The sequence below is a fragment of the Polyergus mexicanus genome, unplaced genomic scaffold, assembly GCF_030449975.1.
Source record: "Polyergus mexicanus isolate NDT 795.1 unplaced genomic scaffold, iyPolMexi1.0 SCAF_4, whole genome shotgun sequence".
Lineage (NCBI taxonomy): Eukaryota > Metazoa > Arthropoda > Insecta > Hymenoptera > Formicidae > Polyergus > Polyergus mexicanus.
The window spans coordinates 9,495,599-9,512,161 of NW_027223324.1; the positions used below are offsets into that span (position 1 = coordinate 9,495,599).

General features: G+C 30.8%; 3 protein-coding genes across 6 annotated transcripts; 1 reads left to right on the forward strand and 2 right to left on the reverse strand.

The window, feature by feature from the left end:
- Nucleotides 1-1,055: 1,055 nt before the first annotated feature.
- On the reverse strand, nucleotides 1,056-3,971 carry LOC138932491 (lysosomal aspartic protease-like). The gene is made up of 8 exons (XM_070294391.1): nucleotides 3,836-3,971; nucleotides 2,785-3,035; nucleotides 2,363-2,481; nucleotides 2,041-2,240; nucleotides 1,793-1,915; nucleotides 1,577-1,730; nucleotides 1,354-1,446; nucleotides 1,056-1,272 (listed from the first exon to the last, which is right to left on the reverse strand). Exons 1-8 carry the CDS (start codon nucleotides 3,895-3,897, stop codon nucleotides 1,114-1,116), a joined length of 1,161 nt encoding a protein of 386 aa, XP_070150492.1. The 5' UTR covers nucleotides 3,898-3,971; the 3' UTR covers nucleotides 1,056-1,113.
- Nucleotides 3,972-5,514: 1,543 nt separating this feature from the next.
- Nucleotides 5,515-11,818, forward strand: LOC138932274 (dynein light chain 2, cytoplasmic). Of its 2 annotated transcripts, none has more exons than XM_070293945.1 (3): nucleotides 5,515-5,853; nucleotides 7,099-7,211; nucleotides 7,900-11,818. In XM_070293945.1, exons 2-3 carry the CDS (start codon nucleotides 7,104-7,106, stop codon nucleotides 8,059-8,061), a joined length of 270 nt encoding a protein of 89 aa, XP_070150046.1. In that variant the 5' UTR covers nucleotides 5,515-5,853; nucleotides 7,099-7,103; the 3' UTR covers nucleotides 8,062-11,818. The 2 variants fall into 2 exon arrangements, with proteins under 2 accessions (XP_070150046.1, XP_070150045.1); XM_070293944.1 differs by having other exon boundaries at nucleotides 5,518-5,853; nucleotides 7,094-7,211.
- Nucleotides 11,056-15,530, reverse strand: LOC138932272 (lipase 3-like). 3 transcript variants are annotated; one of them, XM_070293941.1, is made up of 9 exons: nucleotides 15,475-15,530; nucleotides 14,666-14,808; nucleotides 14,140-14,341; nucleotides 13,794-13,908; nucleotides 12,599-12,845; nucleotides 12,360-12,518; nucleotides 12,028-12,112; nucleotides 11,723-11,865; nucleotides 11,056-11,413 (listed from the first exon to the last, which is right to left on the reverse strand). In XM_070293941.1, exons 2-9 carry the CDS (start codon nucleotides 14,792-14,794, stop codon nucleotides 11,258-11,260), a joined length of 1,236 nt encoding a protein of 411 aa, XP_070150042.1. In that variant the 5' UTR covers nucleotides 14,795-14,808; nucleotides 15,475-15,530; the 3' UTR covers nucleotides 11,056-11,257. The 3 variants fall into 3 exon arrangements, with proteins under 3 accessions (XP_070150042.1, XP_070150041.1, XP_070150043.1); XM_070293940.1 differs by lacking the exon at nucleotides 15,475-15,530 and having other exon boundaries at nucleotides 14,666-15,136; XM_070293942.1 differs by lacking the exon at nucleotides 15,475-15,530 and having other exon boundaries at nucleotides 11,723-11,894; nucleotides 12,024-12,112; nucleotides 14,666-15,136.
- Between the last annotated feature and the right edge of the window lie 1,033 nt (nucleotides 15,531-16,563).

Consider the following 16,563-nt stretch of genomic DNA (forward strand, 5'->3'; position numbering starts at 1 on the left):
ATATATATGTATTTATATGTATATATAAGCCCACGCTTCATTATATTGTATATATATATATATTACTATTTGTGCAAAGTTTATTAGATAATGTTATATTTATATAATAAATATATTTATATTATATTTATATAATAGCATATTTTTTTTCTTATAGATTGGGAACTATGAGACAATTTATGATGCATAAATATATTAATTGTAATATTCTTTTTAATACAATTTATCTTTAAACAGAAAGACATATATTGTAGCAAGAATTTTGTTTATTATTAATGTAAATATATTTTAAATGATTGTCATGCAATATATGATATAAAAATGATTGTTTCGAAATTTAAAGAATTAAATAAAGTGAAGCTTGAATCATTAATGGAAAGATCTAGCGATTTTTTTTAAGAAAAAACTATAATTGCACGAGTAGAAATATATTATAAATTATTTTGTTTGATAAATGTTTGCAAGTTTTTAACTATGTGAAAGGTTAATAATTAAAATCAATAAATTGAATACACAAAAATATTATTTTATTTTTTAACAGATCTATTTGTATTTAGACAATATATAATTGATGATATAATGATGTTATAAATTACTTCGTTTGATAAATATTTGTGCAGGTTTTTAAAAACAAAATTAGAGATATACAACGTTTTCGAATACGTACGAGGATCTCGTAATTATTAAATTTGCTATGAGAATAATTGTGTTATTATTTGGTAATTATATAAGAACAACATTTAATACTAATTCTTTTTTAATCCGAGACTGTACAAAACTCAATAATCCACATTATATACATTTCTATTGTGTATATATATATATATATATATATATATATATATATATATATATATATATCAAAATGTATACTGTGTATATATATCAAAATAAAAAGCAATTTAATAACGGGAAACATTATTATAAAGAAGACATTGGGAAAAACAATTGGATTACTATTAAAATAAAATATATAAATAATATAAATAAAACGAAGAGTAAGAATATGAAAAAATATGTATTTTTTAACAAATTTATTTGTATTGTATTTAATATATAATATATTTTATAATAATACAGTGTTATAAGCTGAAAGAGAAAATATTACTACATTTATTTCGCCACGGCAAATCCTACTCGATTATTGTCCACGTCGAACTCGGTGTAATAACGGCCAATAAATACATCGCCTAAAATCCATTGCAAACCATTTAATTCCATGTCAGATCCCTCGAAACCGCTCGTACATGACATGATGCCGTCCTGTTCAATCTGCAAAAAATTAAGTACACATAGTGTGAATGCTTTCTATTCTTAAATAATTTAAACCAATTTACGATTCATGTTATTCACCTGAAGGATATAATCTTCACCGGTAAGATTAAACGTTTTACCACCCAGAATAAAACTGATTATAGGCAATTTAGGAATCTGATGGCAATTCACCTTGAAACAAAAGAGAATATCAAATTAATAATTAGTATTTTACCAAATATTAATTTATATTTCAATAACATGTTTTTATAATTTTTCTATAGAAGGCCGTGCCTTTGCGAAAAGCTCATTGTTTACTTACTATTCCATCAATAGCTCCAATATGTCCGTTAATAATTGCGATGTCTATTATTGGCCCAATTATTAGCGAGGTACCTGTGTCAGCAATAGCTTGGCAGCCACCCGCGCACAAGGGGATGACACCTTGTTTGTCTTTAGTTTTGACTATTCTGACTCTACAGCGCGATAATATTAACAATTTGTCGTCACAATTTGAAATATTTAAAAAATAACGTACTCATCCATTTTAAATTGCCAGTATCCTTTGCGAGTGACAGGAACGTATGTGAAATTGCCTTTGTAATAATTGGAATCGGAACCACCCAATATCAATTCACCACCCATCTCGGCCGAAGGGTCTCTGCATAGATTACATATTTTTTCTATATTATAATATATAAATATATATATATATATATTTTTTTATTAAAAACATTTTTATACCTATATGCAGTATGCATATGGAGAGAAGATATCTGTACGTACCGATTCAGATAAAAGCTGAAAATGGCTGGTGACACTAGATTTTGTTTGATCATGTTATAGAAAACAGGCGTCACTCCATCCACGGATATCGAGGGATAACCCATGCCCATGATACCATCAAATTTCGCAGCAACGAATGTTAAACCTGGCTCGTCAATCGCTTCCGCGAATGTTTGGTTTCGAACATTGAGACCGGCAATCTATAAAGAAATTTGTATTAATAATAAAATATCACCAGGCACGAGAGAATAACGAAAATGAATACTTGGAAAATGTTTATTAATTATGATTGTATCGAATTGTTTATTTAATGATGACTCACATTTACTACATCAGTAGATAAGAATCCAGTCAGACTGCCAGTGCCATACTGAATAGCAAACGGAGTATCATTTGGTCTATATGTGCTGGATTTTGTATTATCATATTTATTATGTAATACTGTAAAAAATAGTAAGTAATATCACAAGTTGGTAATGTTAAAGAAATTTTAAAAATAAGTCTTATTAATTTAAATGTACAATAATTATTTGAATTATCAGATACCTAATATATATATATATTTATAAATGCATTTGTTGTTTTTATTTTTGAGTTATCATTGTTTGTCAAAGTTTTAGGATTTTTGGATTTATTTTTTATCAATAAATATAATTGTACACTCATAGTAGGCATAAGTCAATTGATAGTCCATATATATATATATTTATGTATGTATATGTATAATAACAAGAAGATACTTACAGCAAGCAATATTGAAAAGGTAGCATTTTTTAGATGGTACCCAAAGATTTGAGGAGCCAGTATCAAATATTACTTTAAATTTCTGCGGCGGAGTTCCGATTTCTATATCACCATAATACTGAGCATCCAAATAATTGGACAATGGTTCTAACGCGGAAGTAGAATTTTCTTCGGCCAATTCAACCTGTTGCAAGTCGGTGCCAACTTTCTTCAAAGCTTGTCGAACAGAATCCGTCTTGTGTAATAAAATCCTTGAATTAACATACAGAACATCTTGTTACATGCTTGCATGTATTCATACATACATCTACACACATATGTAAAATGTATATTTAATTTTTTAATGATACAAACGCAGCAGATTCCAAAGAAATATAAGTTATGAGAAGGCTGTACAAGTTCAGTCCTTATCCCAGAAATTAATTTTATCTTATATATTTACAATATAAATGTATTTAAATATAATTATATCAAGAACTTTAATTGCAATTAAGTCGATGATTATTCTAGATTATACATTACATAAAATATATTGCTTATTATATTTATAATGTATTATTTAATTTATAGTTCAAAAAAATTAAATATGTATAAAATCATTATAACTCAATAAACTCTGATTCTTTGTTAAAGATAACGTTGCAAGTAAAAAATAATCTTGTGCAAAAAAAAGATAACTTTAAATAAGGTGATTATATATACTGCTAAACGAGAATATAATATACAGAGAATAAATACACGACAAAGAGGAACTCACTAATATATATATAGTATACTTATTTAGTATTTATTATTTCAAAAAATAGTTGACAATTATATATTTTACCACAAATCACAGTATGCATATTTAATTTAGAAACGTGATAAGGTAAACAAAAACGGAAGTTTCGCTCGCAGAAAATATTTTTTTCAGGGACACACATTCTTACTTTAAAAAAAAAAATTCCTTCAATTATTATCGAAATGCTCATCGTTTTCATATTGATTCTAGAAAGGAGAATTAATCTTTATAATTTCAATATCATGCTGATTGACAATGCAGTACGCTGACCTCTGGAGTTTCGCGTCGATCAGGACGAAGAACGTCGTCGCCGTCACAAGAAGACGAAACATATTTTCGAATTTTTCGACCGCTGAAGCTTCGAGTCGTGAAATTTCCAATTTTTTCTTTTTTTTTTGCGCTTTGTGACCGGACGCACAAAAAAGATAAAGCGCAATCAACCAACTAGCGTTTTCGCTAACGCTATTTATTTATATACGACGGAGCTATATACGATTGCATATACCTGCATGTTAAGCAGTATTTGCATTGGGTGGGATTGGTATAACACGACAACGCGCAATATATATTCGAAAAAACCCCGATAAATTTTTATCGATTAATTATATTTGATAATAAGGTATTTTGTATGGGCAATTTTTTTTTAATGACTACAATCTACATTTAAATAGATCTTTAATAATTAATGAGGCGAAAAAAAGCGATCGACGCTTGCAAAAAAATACGTCGACTATCTAATCGATAGACAATCATACAACAATGGACCTTACAAATTTTGCTGGCAAAAAGCAGCGCTGTAATTGACAATAAGCTCGTATCTGTTATTTTCACAACAAAATATTGCGCTATCCAAAGTTAAGGTACAATTATGCAGAAATTCATATCGATAACATGCAAATTTTGCAAACAAAGAATAAAAAAAGCTTTACATTTTTTTTTTTTTTATTGAAATCTATAAAAATAAATTTTAATAGGACCGATAATGAAGTACACATGACAGAATGGGAGAGATATAATTTTTTTAACTTTGATATTTCTACTTTAATATCTTTATTTCGAATGTTAATTGCTTGCATTTAAAATTAGACATTGCGGGTATCAAATAATATCAAATAATGAAACACATGACTTGCAATCGCTATGCTTAAAATAATGCAAAAATATGCTCTCTCTCTCTCTCTCTTGTCTCTTGAAAACAATGAAAAATAATGAGACAAAAAATAGAAAAAAACCGGGAAAATATAGTAACATATGTAAATTCGAAAAAAGTTACGCAGTCCATATTCTTTCTCTTGCTAATTTAAATAATCTTCTTCAATGTTTCTTAATAAAACATTCTTCTTATTATCTTTTCTTATCTTGTAACAAATATTATTTTTTATTATAATATAAAACTTGAATATAAAGTAATATCACATGTCGATAATTTTTTCGTTTTGTTTTTATGCTGAACTTGTTACTTCTAAAAAATTCTACATCTTTCTTGGAATTATTTTAAAATCGTAGCTTAATCTATTATATTTATTTTTATCTGTTTATCCTTGTTCTTTAATCACAGCGTTAATAATCAACGCGGATACAGAATAGGTCTGTCCTTTTTGGCTTTTATCTCTTCTAGTTTTTGAATTTTCATATTGGAGATGTGTGTGAGATAATGATGTCTCTGGATGTGGACTTTAAAGAGAGATATAGGACAAGGTATAAATCGTGCGGCTAAAAGGAAAGTATATCCAATAAGGTTAAGAAAAGAGAGGCATCGTGTAAAAAGAGATTCAAGAATCTCTTTCATCATCGGCAAGAATCTCTCGAGTGAATCGGGTCGAATTTCTTCGCGCACAGATTCCGCGTTTGTTTTTTCGCGCGTCATCTCGCGCGGTGAACGCCGGGCCGATAGAGGCTCCTGATAGAAGACCCTACCGGCCGTCCAATCGCAGGCCGGCATCGCGCGGCGACTGGCCGCACTCTCAGTCTCGAGCCCGATTCGCGGAGTTATCGTTTCTCTCTCTTGGCCCCCGGAGTCAGCGAGCCCAAAATTTCCCGAGTGTGCGAAGCAGCGGCAGCGTGAAGCGGCAATAGCGACAGGAAACGAAGATCGTCGTCCGTTTGTCGTCGAAAACGGTGTCTCCGTCGCGTCTATTCCTCGCCGCACGCATTCCGTCGCGTATCGCAAACGCGCGCGCTAAATAAACGGCCGGACTCGCGTACGGCCGAGTCACTCATACGGATCGGAGAGGAGGGCGAGCCCGTTGTATTGTGTTATCCGCTGGAGACGGTGTCAACGAGAAAAGGTAGAGAGGACGAACCCGTGGGGGAGCGTCGTCCCCCGGCCGCATCGGCGATACGTTGTAACAGAGATATACATATATTTGTATTTATATCCCCTTCCCCGCCCCCCCCCTCCCCCCCTTTTCCCTCTCGGCAGCGTACAGAGCAGCCACCGGATCGGTCCGGTCCGCGCGCGTTCTCTTACGAAAAAAAAAAAAAAAAAAATAATAATAATAATAAAAAAAAATTAAATTATATAGCTTCAAGTTCCTCCTGTCGGGGGAGAGAGGGATCATTGGCGAGACGTTGCTCGTCGTCGTTGGCGCTTCGACGTCACGACGACCCACTTTCGCTATCCGTGCACCTCGCATGCCGGCCAAATTGCTATTTCTTTATTGTCTCATATCGACAAAACACACCATCCTCCCGCGCCTTTCGTCCCTCCCTCTTTAACTGTTCGCTCGCGCTGTCCTTTTCCATTCTCTCTTCCCCCCATCCCCCCACCCCTCTCGTTCTTACCTTTCCTCTTTTCTTTTTCTTGTTCTATCTATATCTATCTCTATCTCATTCTCTTTCTCTAGTTATCCTTCTCTCCTTCTCTCGTCCTCTGTGCATCGCACTGATATTTGCGCGAGCGATGGAGAATTCTGCCTTTCTCTGTCTGTCTGTCTCTCTCTCTCTCTCTTTCTCTGTGGATGCTCTCCTTCTTTTTCTCTCTTTGTCTTGAAGCGAGCGTTACCCGCACTTAATTTACTGCCGTATTGTCATGCCGGCGTCGAACGTATACGCTACTATCAGAGTCGTGCGCTTCCCTCGGTCCAGGTTTTTTCCTCTCGATTTCTCGATAACGTACGCGCGTGGAGAATGCCAAACGGCCGTTAATTCGCGGGTGACATTTAACTCCGTGTTCAAAACGCGGATAATGTCACTTATAAATAAATCACTTATTTTGAAAGTGGTGGAAATATAGGTGAAAGTGATGGACCCCCACGTTCTATGTGTGTTGACAATTTATTTGAATTTATATTTCTCTTACAGTTTGCACCACTTTCAAAATGTTCATTTGTAATATATTTCCTTGACGTATGTATTATATATCTACATAATAAATTTGTTAATTGTGTTACTTTTATTATAGATAAAAGTATATTGAAAAATATTTCTTACATAACATTTACAAGATATTAAAAGTGTACTTGCATAATATTAAAAGCGTATTTCAACGAACGATAATAATGATCATATTTTATCTCTATGTTCTAGCACAGACAAAATGTCGGACCGAAAGGCAGTAATCAAGAATGCTGATATGTCAGAGGAGATGCAGCAAGATGCTGTTGACTGCGCTACCCAAGCTCTCGAAAAATATAACATAGAAAAGGTATGCATTTCTCGTAGTTTTATTTGATGTATACGGTTGAATTGAGATAATGCACTCTGAATATTCTGCAAGCACATATTTTGCATGGAACAGAATATTGAGAACGTGATCGAAAAGTATATATAGAAATATTTGATATAGATATATTTTCTATAGATACATAATGGAAATCTTTAATAATAAGATCAATTTTTATATTTCATATTTAAAAAGTTTAAAATTTTTTAATATTAATTATATTTTATGGACGATAATTTAATTATGTCACAAAATTTTTTTCAAAAGACTCATTGAAGTCTTTGCACTTGGCAACAATTCTTATTGGTATAAGCTACATCTCAATAAAAGGTATAAAAAAATATCGTACTTATATGTTAAAAATTTATAATTTAAAGGAAATTAAGAAAATCAAGAAATATCAATTGGTATTTGGAATAACTTATTATATGTAGAACATAGGATTTATTTATTTTAATAGTTTAATAAAACTTGAAAGATTTTTATTTAAGAGTCTAATACTTCAGTTTAATTATCTTGAAATTGTTAAAAATTGATTTTATACTCTGCAAGAAAGAGACGTTTTATATATATGTATCATTATATGTAAATTCTCAAGTTGTACATGATGAGATTGTTAAATCAATATCATTATTGATTTGACCATTAATATCTTTCAATCTTTTTTCAGGACATTGCAGCGTTTATCAAGAAAGAGTTTGATAAGAAGTATAATCCGACGTGGCATTGCATTGTAGGACGTAATTTCGGTAGTTACGTGACGCACGAAACAAGACATTTTATCTATTTCTATCTTGGTCAGGTAGCCATTCTCCTCTTTAAGAGCGGATAAGCTCGTTTCTCTATTCTCCTAAACTCCATCCTTCCTTTTTCCTTCTTCCCTCCCTCCCTTACTCACTACGTAAAATATACACATTTAAAATCACCACCATGTGTAAAAGGAACGTCATTATGCATTATGTATACATTAAAAAATTTATTTTAAAAAGCAACGCATGTGCCCGATAAGCAAAAGAGAAATATTAACGTTTCCAACTTGATATATTGTTCGTCGTTATGCGAAACAAATTCTAGAGAAATACCGAAGGGTAGGGAGATAAACTGGGGAAAAAAAAAGAAAGAAGTGACATACAACCTTACATGTTAAAATGTATTTTGTATGCCAACAAGTTTGTTGTGTTCTTGTTTTATATTATTAGGTGAATATGCAAAATACGGTTGAGTTCAATACTGGCGATTTTAAATTAGCAAATTTTAGCGTAATTGTTTAATATATAGTGTTCAAATAACACTCTAAGTGCACTACATATACTTCGCGTTAGACGGGTTCACACACGAAGTGTGCCCTGCTTTATATTCTACGTAAAACTGGAAGTACATGGTATCTGTAGCTAATCGCCAATAATGAATGTAAGCCCGAACGAGATTGATTGTCTCTGCAATTGTTATTTTATATTAATCGGAAATCATAGCCTCTTGTGTACTACGTAATTTGATTTTGTATTTTCTACAGCGACTGACATTTTTGATTAGACTAAGAACTGTTAACATGATTGAATGCAAAAGAAAAAAAAAAGAGCTCAATCTGTCTCCCGATGTACGATATCATTATCGTACACGTACTCTTATTAATAACAACTTTATTTCGATCGATATAAAACTAACATGCTATTAAATAACAATATCTGACTCGTTCATTGCTCTACCTTCATAATTTTTATATTGTGCACAGATTACAATTCAAATAAGGTAAAAAAAGAAAATTTATCTCGAGACGATGTATAACTTGGGGTATAACATTCGTTTTCAGAGAAAAAAGATATCACCTTCTGCTCATATTAAATTCTATCTTTTATGTAATATTCAACACTCCATATTATGGTACTTATATATATATATATATATATATATATAATAAATATAGATTATACATATAATATACTATTTATATATAGTGCAATCTTCAAACAATTTTTCATGCAGTATTTGATTATCGTAAACGTTGCTACATTGTTCAAATTTTAGACTGACTATTAAATAATAACAAAAATACTATTACACCATGCATAATTCTTTTTTTTTTTTTTTAATAGAGATATTCACACAATGCCACTTTTATAAGCAGCAAATATGTGTAGCAGAAAGTGTTCAAAAGTAAAACCACGACGGATATAAAAAAAAAAGAATCAAATACTGAAAATCGACTTGTTACCGAGAATATCTGAAAATATCTGAGTTGATTGACATGTTATTATGTTCTTTTTAATTTATTTATATTGTACATATATTCCAGCAGTTTTATTGAGATGCATAAATATTGCATATATAAATAGTAACACAGGATGTGAGTTGTACTTTTACGGTGTTATATAATGTACGTTATGCTTTCGCCGTACTTGCTACATGAGATTGGTTCAAGAAGTATATTGTTAATAGATGTTCTAAATGAACCTGCTGAAGAACCTGTTACGCTGTTAAGGCAGCGGTTGTCATACTCGCTTGTCAACATTTCAAAACATTGCAAAGTATCTGAAATTGAAATATTTTTCGTATTATCTCGAAGATACGATCTAATAAGTAAAAAACTAAATGTGTCACCAGTATGACAATGTACGTATTTTTTGGAGAGTCGAACTTCTCGACGTGGGAATCGCTCTGTATTTTCCACCATCGCCGATCTCGAGATATACTTTCGCGATCGAGTCTGCATGCAGAAGATGCGGTAAAAGCAGATGGATATTATTGTGCTTAACAATAAAAATCAGTTCCACACAACGAAACGATGTACTTTCCTTTTCTGCGAGGCGCAAAATGTACAGGTAGTTTAGGTAGAACGGAAAGCGAAATTGTCCTATAAAGAATGCGATATTGAATACCACGAGATCGAATTTTCTCGAAAATTATGAAGCTAAAAATAATAGAGAGGGGAAAACGAATTGTAATCGCGGACACACATTCGCGCGCACACGAACAGCTTCCTATCCTACGCACACATGAACACCTACGCACATAATGTTGCGAGAACATCAATAATGCGTTCTCTCGATAAAATTCAACCTTGCGACTCACAATATAGAATGACCGACTAGATGACTACCTGTGGTGCCCGGAATAATTTGTGTAACTTTGTTAAGTTCACCTATATCTCACATTTCCGTCCCTAACTACCAATATATCGGTGCTTTTGCAATATCACGCACATGTTTGTATTTATATATGTATATTCTTGTATATGTAAAAGCGATGTTTATCTTCTTTTACAACCTCCTAATAATTTTTCGAATTATTAGAATTATTTTTCTGTACAATATATATGTGCTTTCTTCATTTTATTGAAATTAAGATCGATAATATTATATTTATTAATATCTATTTTAGATCAACTTATTGATAAATAATGTGATTTTTAACAATTATATACTATTAGTATATAATTATAGATATATGCTTTTCAATCTTATAAAGACACGAATTAAAAAGCTACAAAAATATTTTTTTACATTTTTCTTCAGAAAATATTTTATATTTATTTATATTATCATATTATTCTTGATAACTGAAATTTGGAATAATTAGAGAAATAGATAATATTGCAGCATTGAAATATTGCTTATATATATATATATATATAGTTTGCCATGGTTGAACTTAGATTCGATTGAAAGTGAAATTTTAATTATATTACCGATTAAATTTTTTTGGGATCGGGCAAGTAAAAAATGACACGCAACTAAAAAAATAATTATTAATTTCTCGCAAACATTATCATTTTTTTTTTTCATAAAATATTTTATGCTGTTAGGGCGAATAGAAAAGAACCTGGCTCGGGGCAGAGAGGAGTTTATCCGGTAATCGCAAACTTGATCTGTAATAATGATTGAGTGTCGATCCATTTCCTTGCCGCTGATCCAATACGCATATAAACAAGGAATAATATCGAGGGATGTTATTACGTGATCTCTCCTCTCCTTCCCTCAAAAAAATTGTACATTAATTTTTGCAAAGTTTTACTATAAACAATTGGATGTTTATTTTCGGAAATGTGTCATTAGGCTTAGTATCTTGTCATACAGAAGGCTCTTTACATCGTTAGCCCACATATAATCCAAGTGGTTGAATTTATCATGTGGAACTCTGAGTTTACCGTAAGGATTGCCAAGTTCTGTGTATAATTTATTCACGTCCTATGGAAAAAGCGCAATGTGAATGCAATTATTTGTGCAATTAAAATCACATCACATATGGTAGTTCAGTTTATCTCGAGTATCTTAAATATTACAAAAGATTTTATTTTCTTCAAAATTATAACATGATCTTGTCAAAATGTATAAGAGAGTTTTTCCGTTATGTTTCATTTTTCTTCTTTTTCTTTCAATCTATATAGAGTCATATATAAGCTTATATATTCTGTTTTCTTCATAAAGGAATAAATATCTTGAGACAAATGTTAAAGATACTCGAAATAAACCAATACGTAAAAAAATGATACGAACCTTGATGTTCGCCAACCAATCGTTGCTGCTGTAATGCAATGAGACTGGTACTTGTATTTTTTTTAGATCATAAATCGGTGGACTAAATGAACCGTATTTCCTTTTATTATTGAGCCATCCGTAATCGTATTGTCTAAACTGTCCTGATTTAATAAATGATAACAGAAATGTACTATTGTTTTATATTACATTTTATAAAATTTTGAAAAGTGTTTATAAAATTTGAATACGATAGACATATATTGCTCTATTTATTTTTTTTTCGTTTTAAGCATACGAGCACATTAATACGTATAAACACTTACCACTTTTAACAAGTTGCGCATAATGCATTATTTGTTTCGTTGATGCACCAGCGGGAATATGTCCCAAGACTATCGGTAAAAGAGTCTGCAGAAATGGTATTAATATAAGTATATTTGTCGAATCTCAATAATAATTGATGTTATTATCAAAAAAAAATTATATACATATTTAAGTTCAATTATTAATTCTTAATTCTTGAAATTACGCTTCTATGTCATACAATAGTACAAGAGTGTTATGATAAAAAGATCATATTATTTAGCAGATAATCATCTACGAACTTCAAAATATAATTAAAAGAAATAAAGACATACACAAATGAGATATATACCTTATTAAACTGGTCCTTGTTATATCCAGCGATTAGGAAGAGCAGATTCGAGCAGAAGGGTTGCGTGATGGCGTCTTCCGCGCATATTAATTTTTGGAATTCTCTCATCCCTTCGTCGCTAGGAATGAATTCATATAGACCGAAAAATTTCAACACCATCTATAACGAAACATTTAATCCGTGAAATCTTCGAAGTTTTATTACGACGTAATTTTTCTATTGAGATTAGAATCACTTACGTCAATGGAGTCCTTGAACCTTGCAAGGAGCTGCATAACAGCACTCGTTATTCTGCCGCAATAAGCGACAGGAGCCATAGCAAACATCGCCTGGATCTTGTTCTGGTACTCGGGCACTTCTATCGCCATTACAAAGAAGGTTGTGGTACCTTGGCTATGACCCAAATAAAATAGCTTTTCTTGACCGGTGGTCTCCAGGATATAATCTATTATTGCAGGGAGATCGCGCGTACCGATTTCGTGCCAGCTGTAATGTACAAAAAAGATATGATTTTTATAAATTATTCGCTAATATTCTCGATATTAGAGCAGTATTTGAATAGAATAAATAATCTAATAGATTTATTGTAGTTATGAGAGTACTTAAGAATATTCAAGTAATCATTAGTTAAATCTAAAAGAAAATTTAATTTGAAATCTAAGTATTGTATGTATATAATTAATGTTATTTTCAATGTTTTAAATATATATTTAGCCAATATTTAATAAAAATATAAAAAAAGGATATGCATCAAATGCGTCAGATAACATTATCAAGAAATTATAATATTTTATGTTTATGTGATCGATAAATGTCGGCAAAGAAAGAATATAGGATACTTTTTTTTTTCGCACTTGTATAAATATTCTGATGCACTATGATTTATATCAAATTTTACATATCACATGCAATTTGTGTTTACGCAATGTTTTATTTGCGCTCGAACAAAGTTTTAATGATTTATTCTGATGTTATATTTAATCATGACGTACGTATATTTTTGACATTGTATGGAATAATCGAAGAAACATGTGATAAGTAAAGATTTCGTTATTTAAAGTTTTGAAATAAAATTTAAAAATTGCTCTCTGCGATAATTTTTCGCCAAATTGTAACATCTTCAAATTGAACAACTTTCAACAAGAAGAAAGCGTTCTCTATTTCTTGTCTTGGTGTACGTATAAAAAGGCTACAATAATAAAGACACAATCTTAAATTACACAACAAAGTTATTTTAACATGAGACAAGTAAAATTAGCTAACAGCGTATGTCTAAAAATAAGATAAAAGATGTTGCAATAACCCTATATGACAACCCTTGTATCGATATTTTTACCCTCTTTCTATAGGATCTCGATTTTAGTTTTATCTTGAAATGTTTTACCACTATCAATAATATCATGTTTTTCTCTATTTATACATATATGTTCTCACCTAAAATCCCAATACTCTTTGTCAACGACAGACAAAGACACATGTTTACGCGAATACAAGGAACCACGCGCATTACCAAGCCACACGTCATATCCCGCATCCGACAAAATGTATGCTAAAGGATCAAAGATAATTACAACATAACAGAAAACAAATAATTAATGAAAGCAACAAAAATCAGAATGCAAATAATAGAATAAAAATATTTATTAATTTTGGAACTCTTTATAAATTAAAATATAATTGTCAACTTATGATTTACACATGATTCAGAGACAGAGATATTAAACTATTTAATTTAAAAAAAATAATTTAATATTTTACCATCAAAGTATAATATCTTTACCTAAACCTTTCTCGGGCCCAGCAACGACCCAACTTGCCGAACTACACAAAAGGCCGTGCATAACAAACGCAACAGGTTTTGGCACTTCCGAATTACTCGAATTTGCTCGTCCTGTTAACCGATGTAATTCCAAAATATAACCGTCAGATGTGATTACTTTGTGTAGCTGACCATTGTAGCCGTATTTGTTCACTAATTCCAGCTAATTAATAAAATGATAATTTCTTAATTTAAATCGTACAATTAAGGGATTCTTGAGAACTAGATAAAAAGATTGTACTATGTAGCGACTATTTGAGACTAATATTTTTAAAGAAACGATAAAATTTACGAAATTTTTTCGCTTTTTTGCCAATGCTTCATTACGTGATACATATACATCCTTAATGATAAAATAAATATAAATCACTTAAGAAATAGTTTCAAGCGCGATAAAAATTATATCTATCTCTGTACTATTCACGCACACAGACTTTTCTTTCTTTCGAATTTACTTTTGACGCACAAAATTGAAAGATGTACTTACAGTGGTAAGATCCGCGTCTGGGTGTACGACCAGGAGAGATTGCGGATCTACGAATTTATTGATTGTTGCCGATATCCGGTGATCTATCGACGAGATATCCGTTTCATCAAACATTGGAAGACTCGGCATCGTTCTAACAAACGCTAGAATCGAGAAGAGAGAGATTGGCAGTAGCATCGTTGTCGTTTGATGAGATTGCAGTCGCGTGGATTGTTGGGATCGAAATAAATTGTACGATTTTGGGCGTGGTGTTATATATTACATATGTATAAAGACGCCACTGAATATATCGTCAGTTTGTTTGCTGCTTTATATGATCTTATATCAAATGCCATCGTCATAATCTATCATAATTTTTGGTTTGATAATGCGATTAACGTATTGTAATTGAGATATCAGAGATTTGTGGAACTTATCGCACTCGCGAATCGCACCGGTGCACCGGTTTGTTTGTTCCTACGAAATAATATGGTATTTTATATACGTATCATTTGTATGCAGATGCATAATCGCATTGCGGATTTATCTGTTTGTGTGATTTTTTTTTTTTTGGACGAGATTACTCTGAAAAAAAAAAACAAAAAAAAAAGATCAATTAAAATTGATTATCATTTAAAAAGTATGTACATTAGAAAATAGGTAGTCAAATCTTGTAATCCTTGACCATTTTTGTTATTACATTTAGTATAAATCATTGATTTTAACTTTAAGCGCATGCTAGCTTGATTAGTTATGAGAGATTTGACATTTCGTTTTGTATTATCGATTCACCAATTGGGGTCAATAAAAATAAAATTTAATAAAATTACCTCGAAAAACAGACAAAGTTTGTATTGCAATTATCAGAGTTCACGATTCCTTTATTATACGATGTTGGTATTATACAATGTGTAATAAGTTTCTTTCCATTATATATAAAGCCAGCATAGTGTGGCTGTCCTTTTTAAGTTATACTGTTATCTGTATCACGATAGCCTATGTCAAATAAAGATTACTGCAATACAAACATTGTACAAATAAATAAGAGAGAGAAAGAGAGAGGGGGGAAAGAAAGAGAGAGAGAGAGAGAGAAAGAGAAAGCATCATATATCTCTTATTCTCTAATATTAACTATATCTTCTATTATATATTCTTATGTTGTTTATAATTCTACATTTCATTGTTTATTTTTTATATTTATAACTTGTATGAAAGCGATTAATTTACTACATTAAAGCTTTACTACATGTTTATGTAGTTTTTTTTTTTTTTTTTTTTTTTTTTTAGACAAGAAGATTTGTTCAATAAATGGTAAGGATGCTTCACAATCAGTGACATAAAGTAAAATAAAAAATCGATCATGAAAAGCAAGGTAATTTATATTTTATTTCTTATATATTACTTTTTATTATTTTATTTTTTTATTATATTTTTTTAATAAATATAAATAAATATGAGATGTATACGTACGTCAAATATTTTCAAATAAATTTGTGAAGTAATATGCAAAGTAAACTATAAATGTCTTATATGTAAAAATTTGTGGAGTGCTGAGGGTTAAATTATTGATCGATCTTTTATTATAAATCACTTATAATAAAAGGATCTTAATTTTTATGAATCAAAAAAATTTATTCTTTGTTTATTATTAATATATATTATAAGCAAAATAACTTGTACAGGAAAAAAACAATACAGGAGAAAAAACTTTGCGAGGAAGGATAAATAAGATGATAAGCTAAGAGAATGCGGGTAATATTTATCAAGATAAATGCGATGTAATGAAGATACAGTCAATAAATTTTAAATAGATATAATATTTCATATCAATAAATTTCGAGTAGATAAAATATCTCATGACACGATGACACGAGAAAGATAAACACATGCAACACAATTAATTCTATGAGAATTGACAA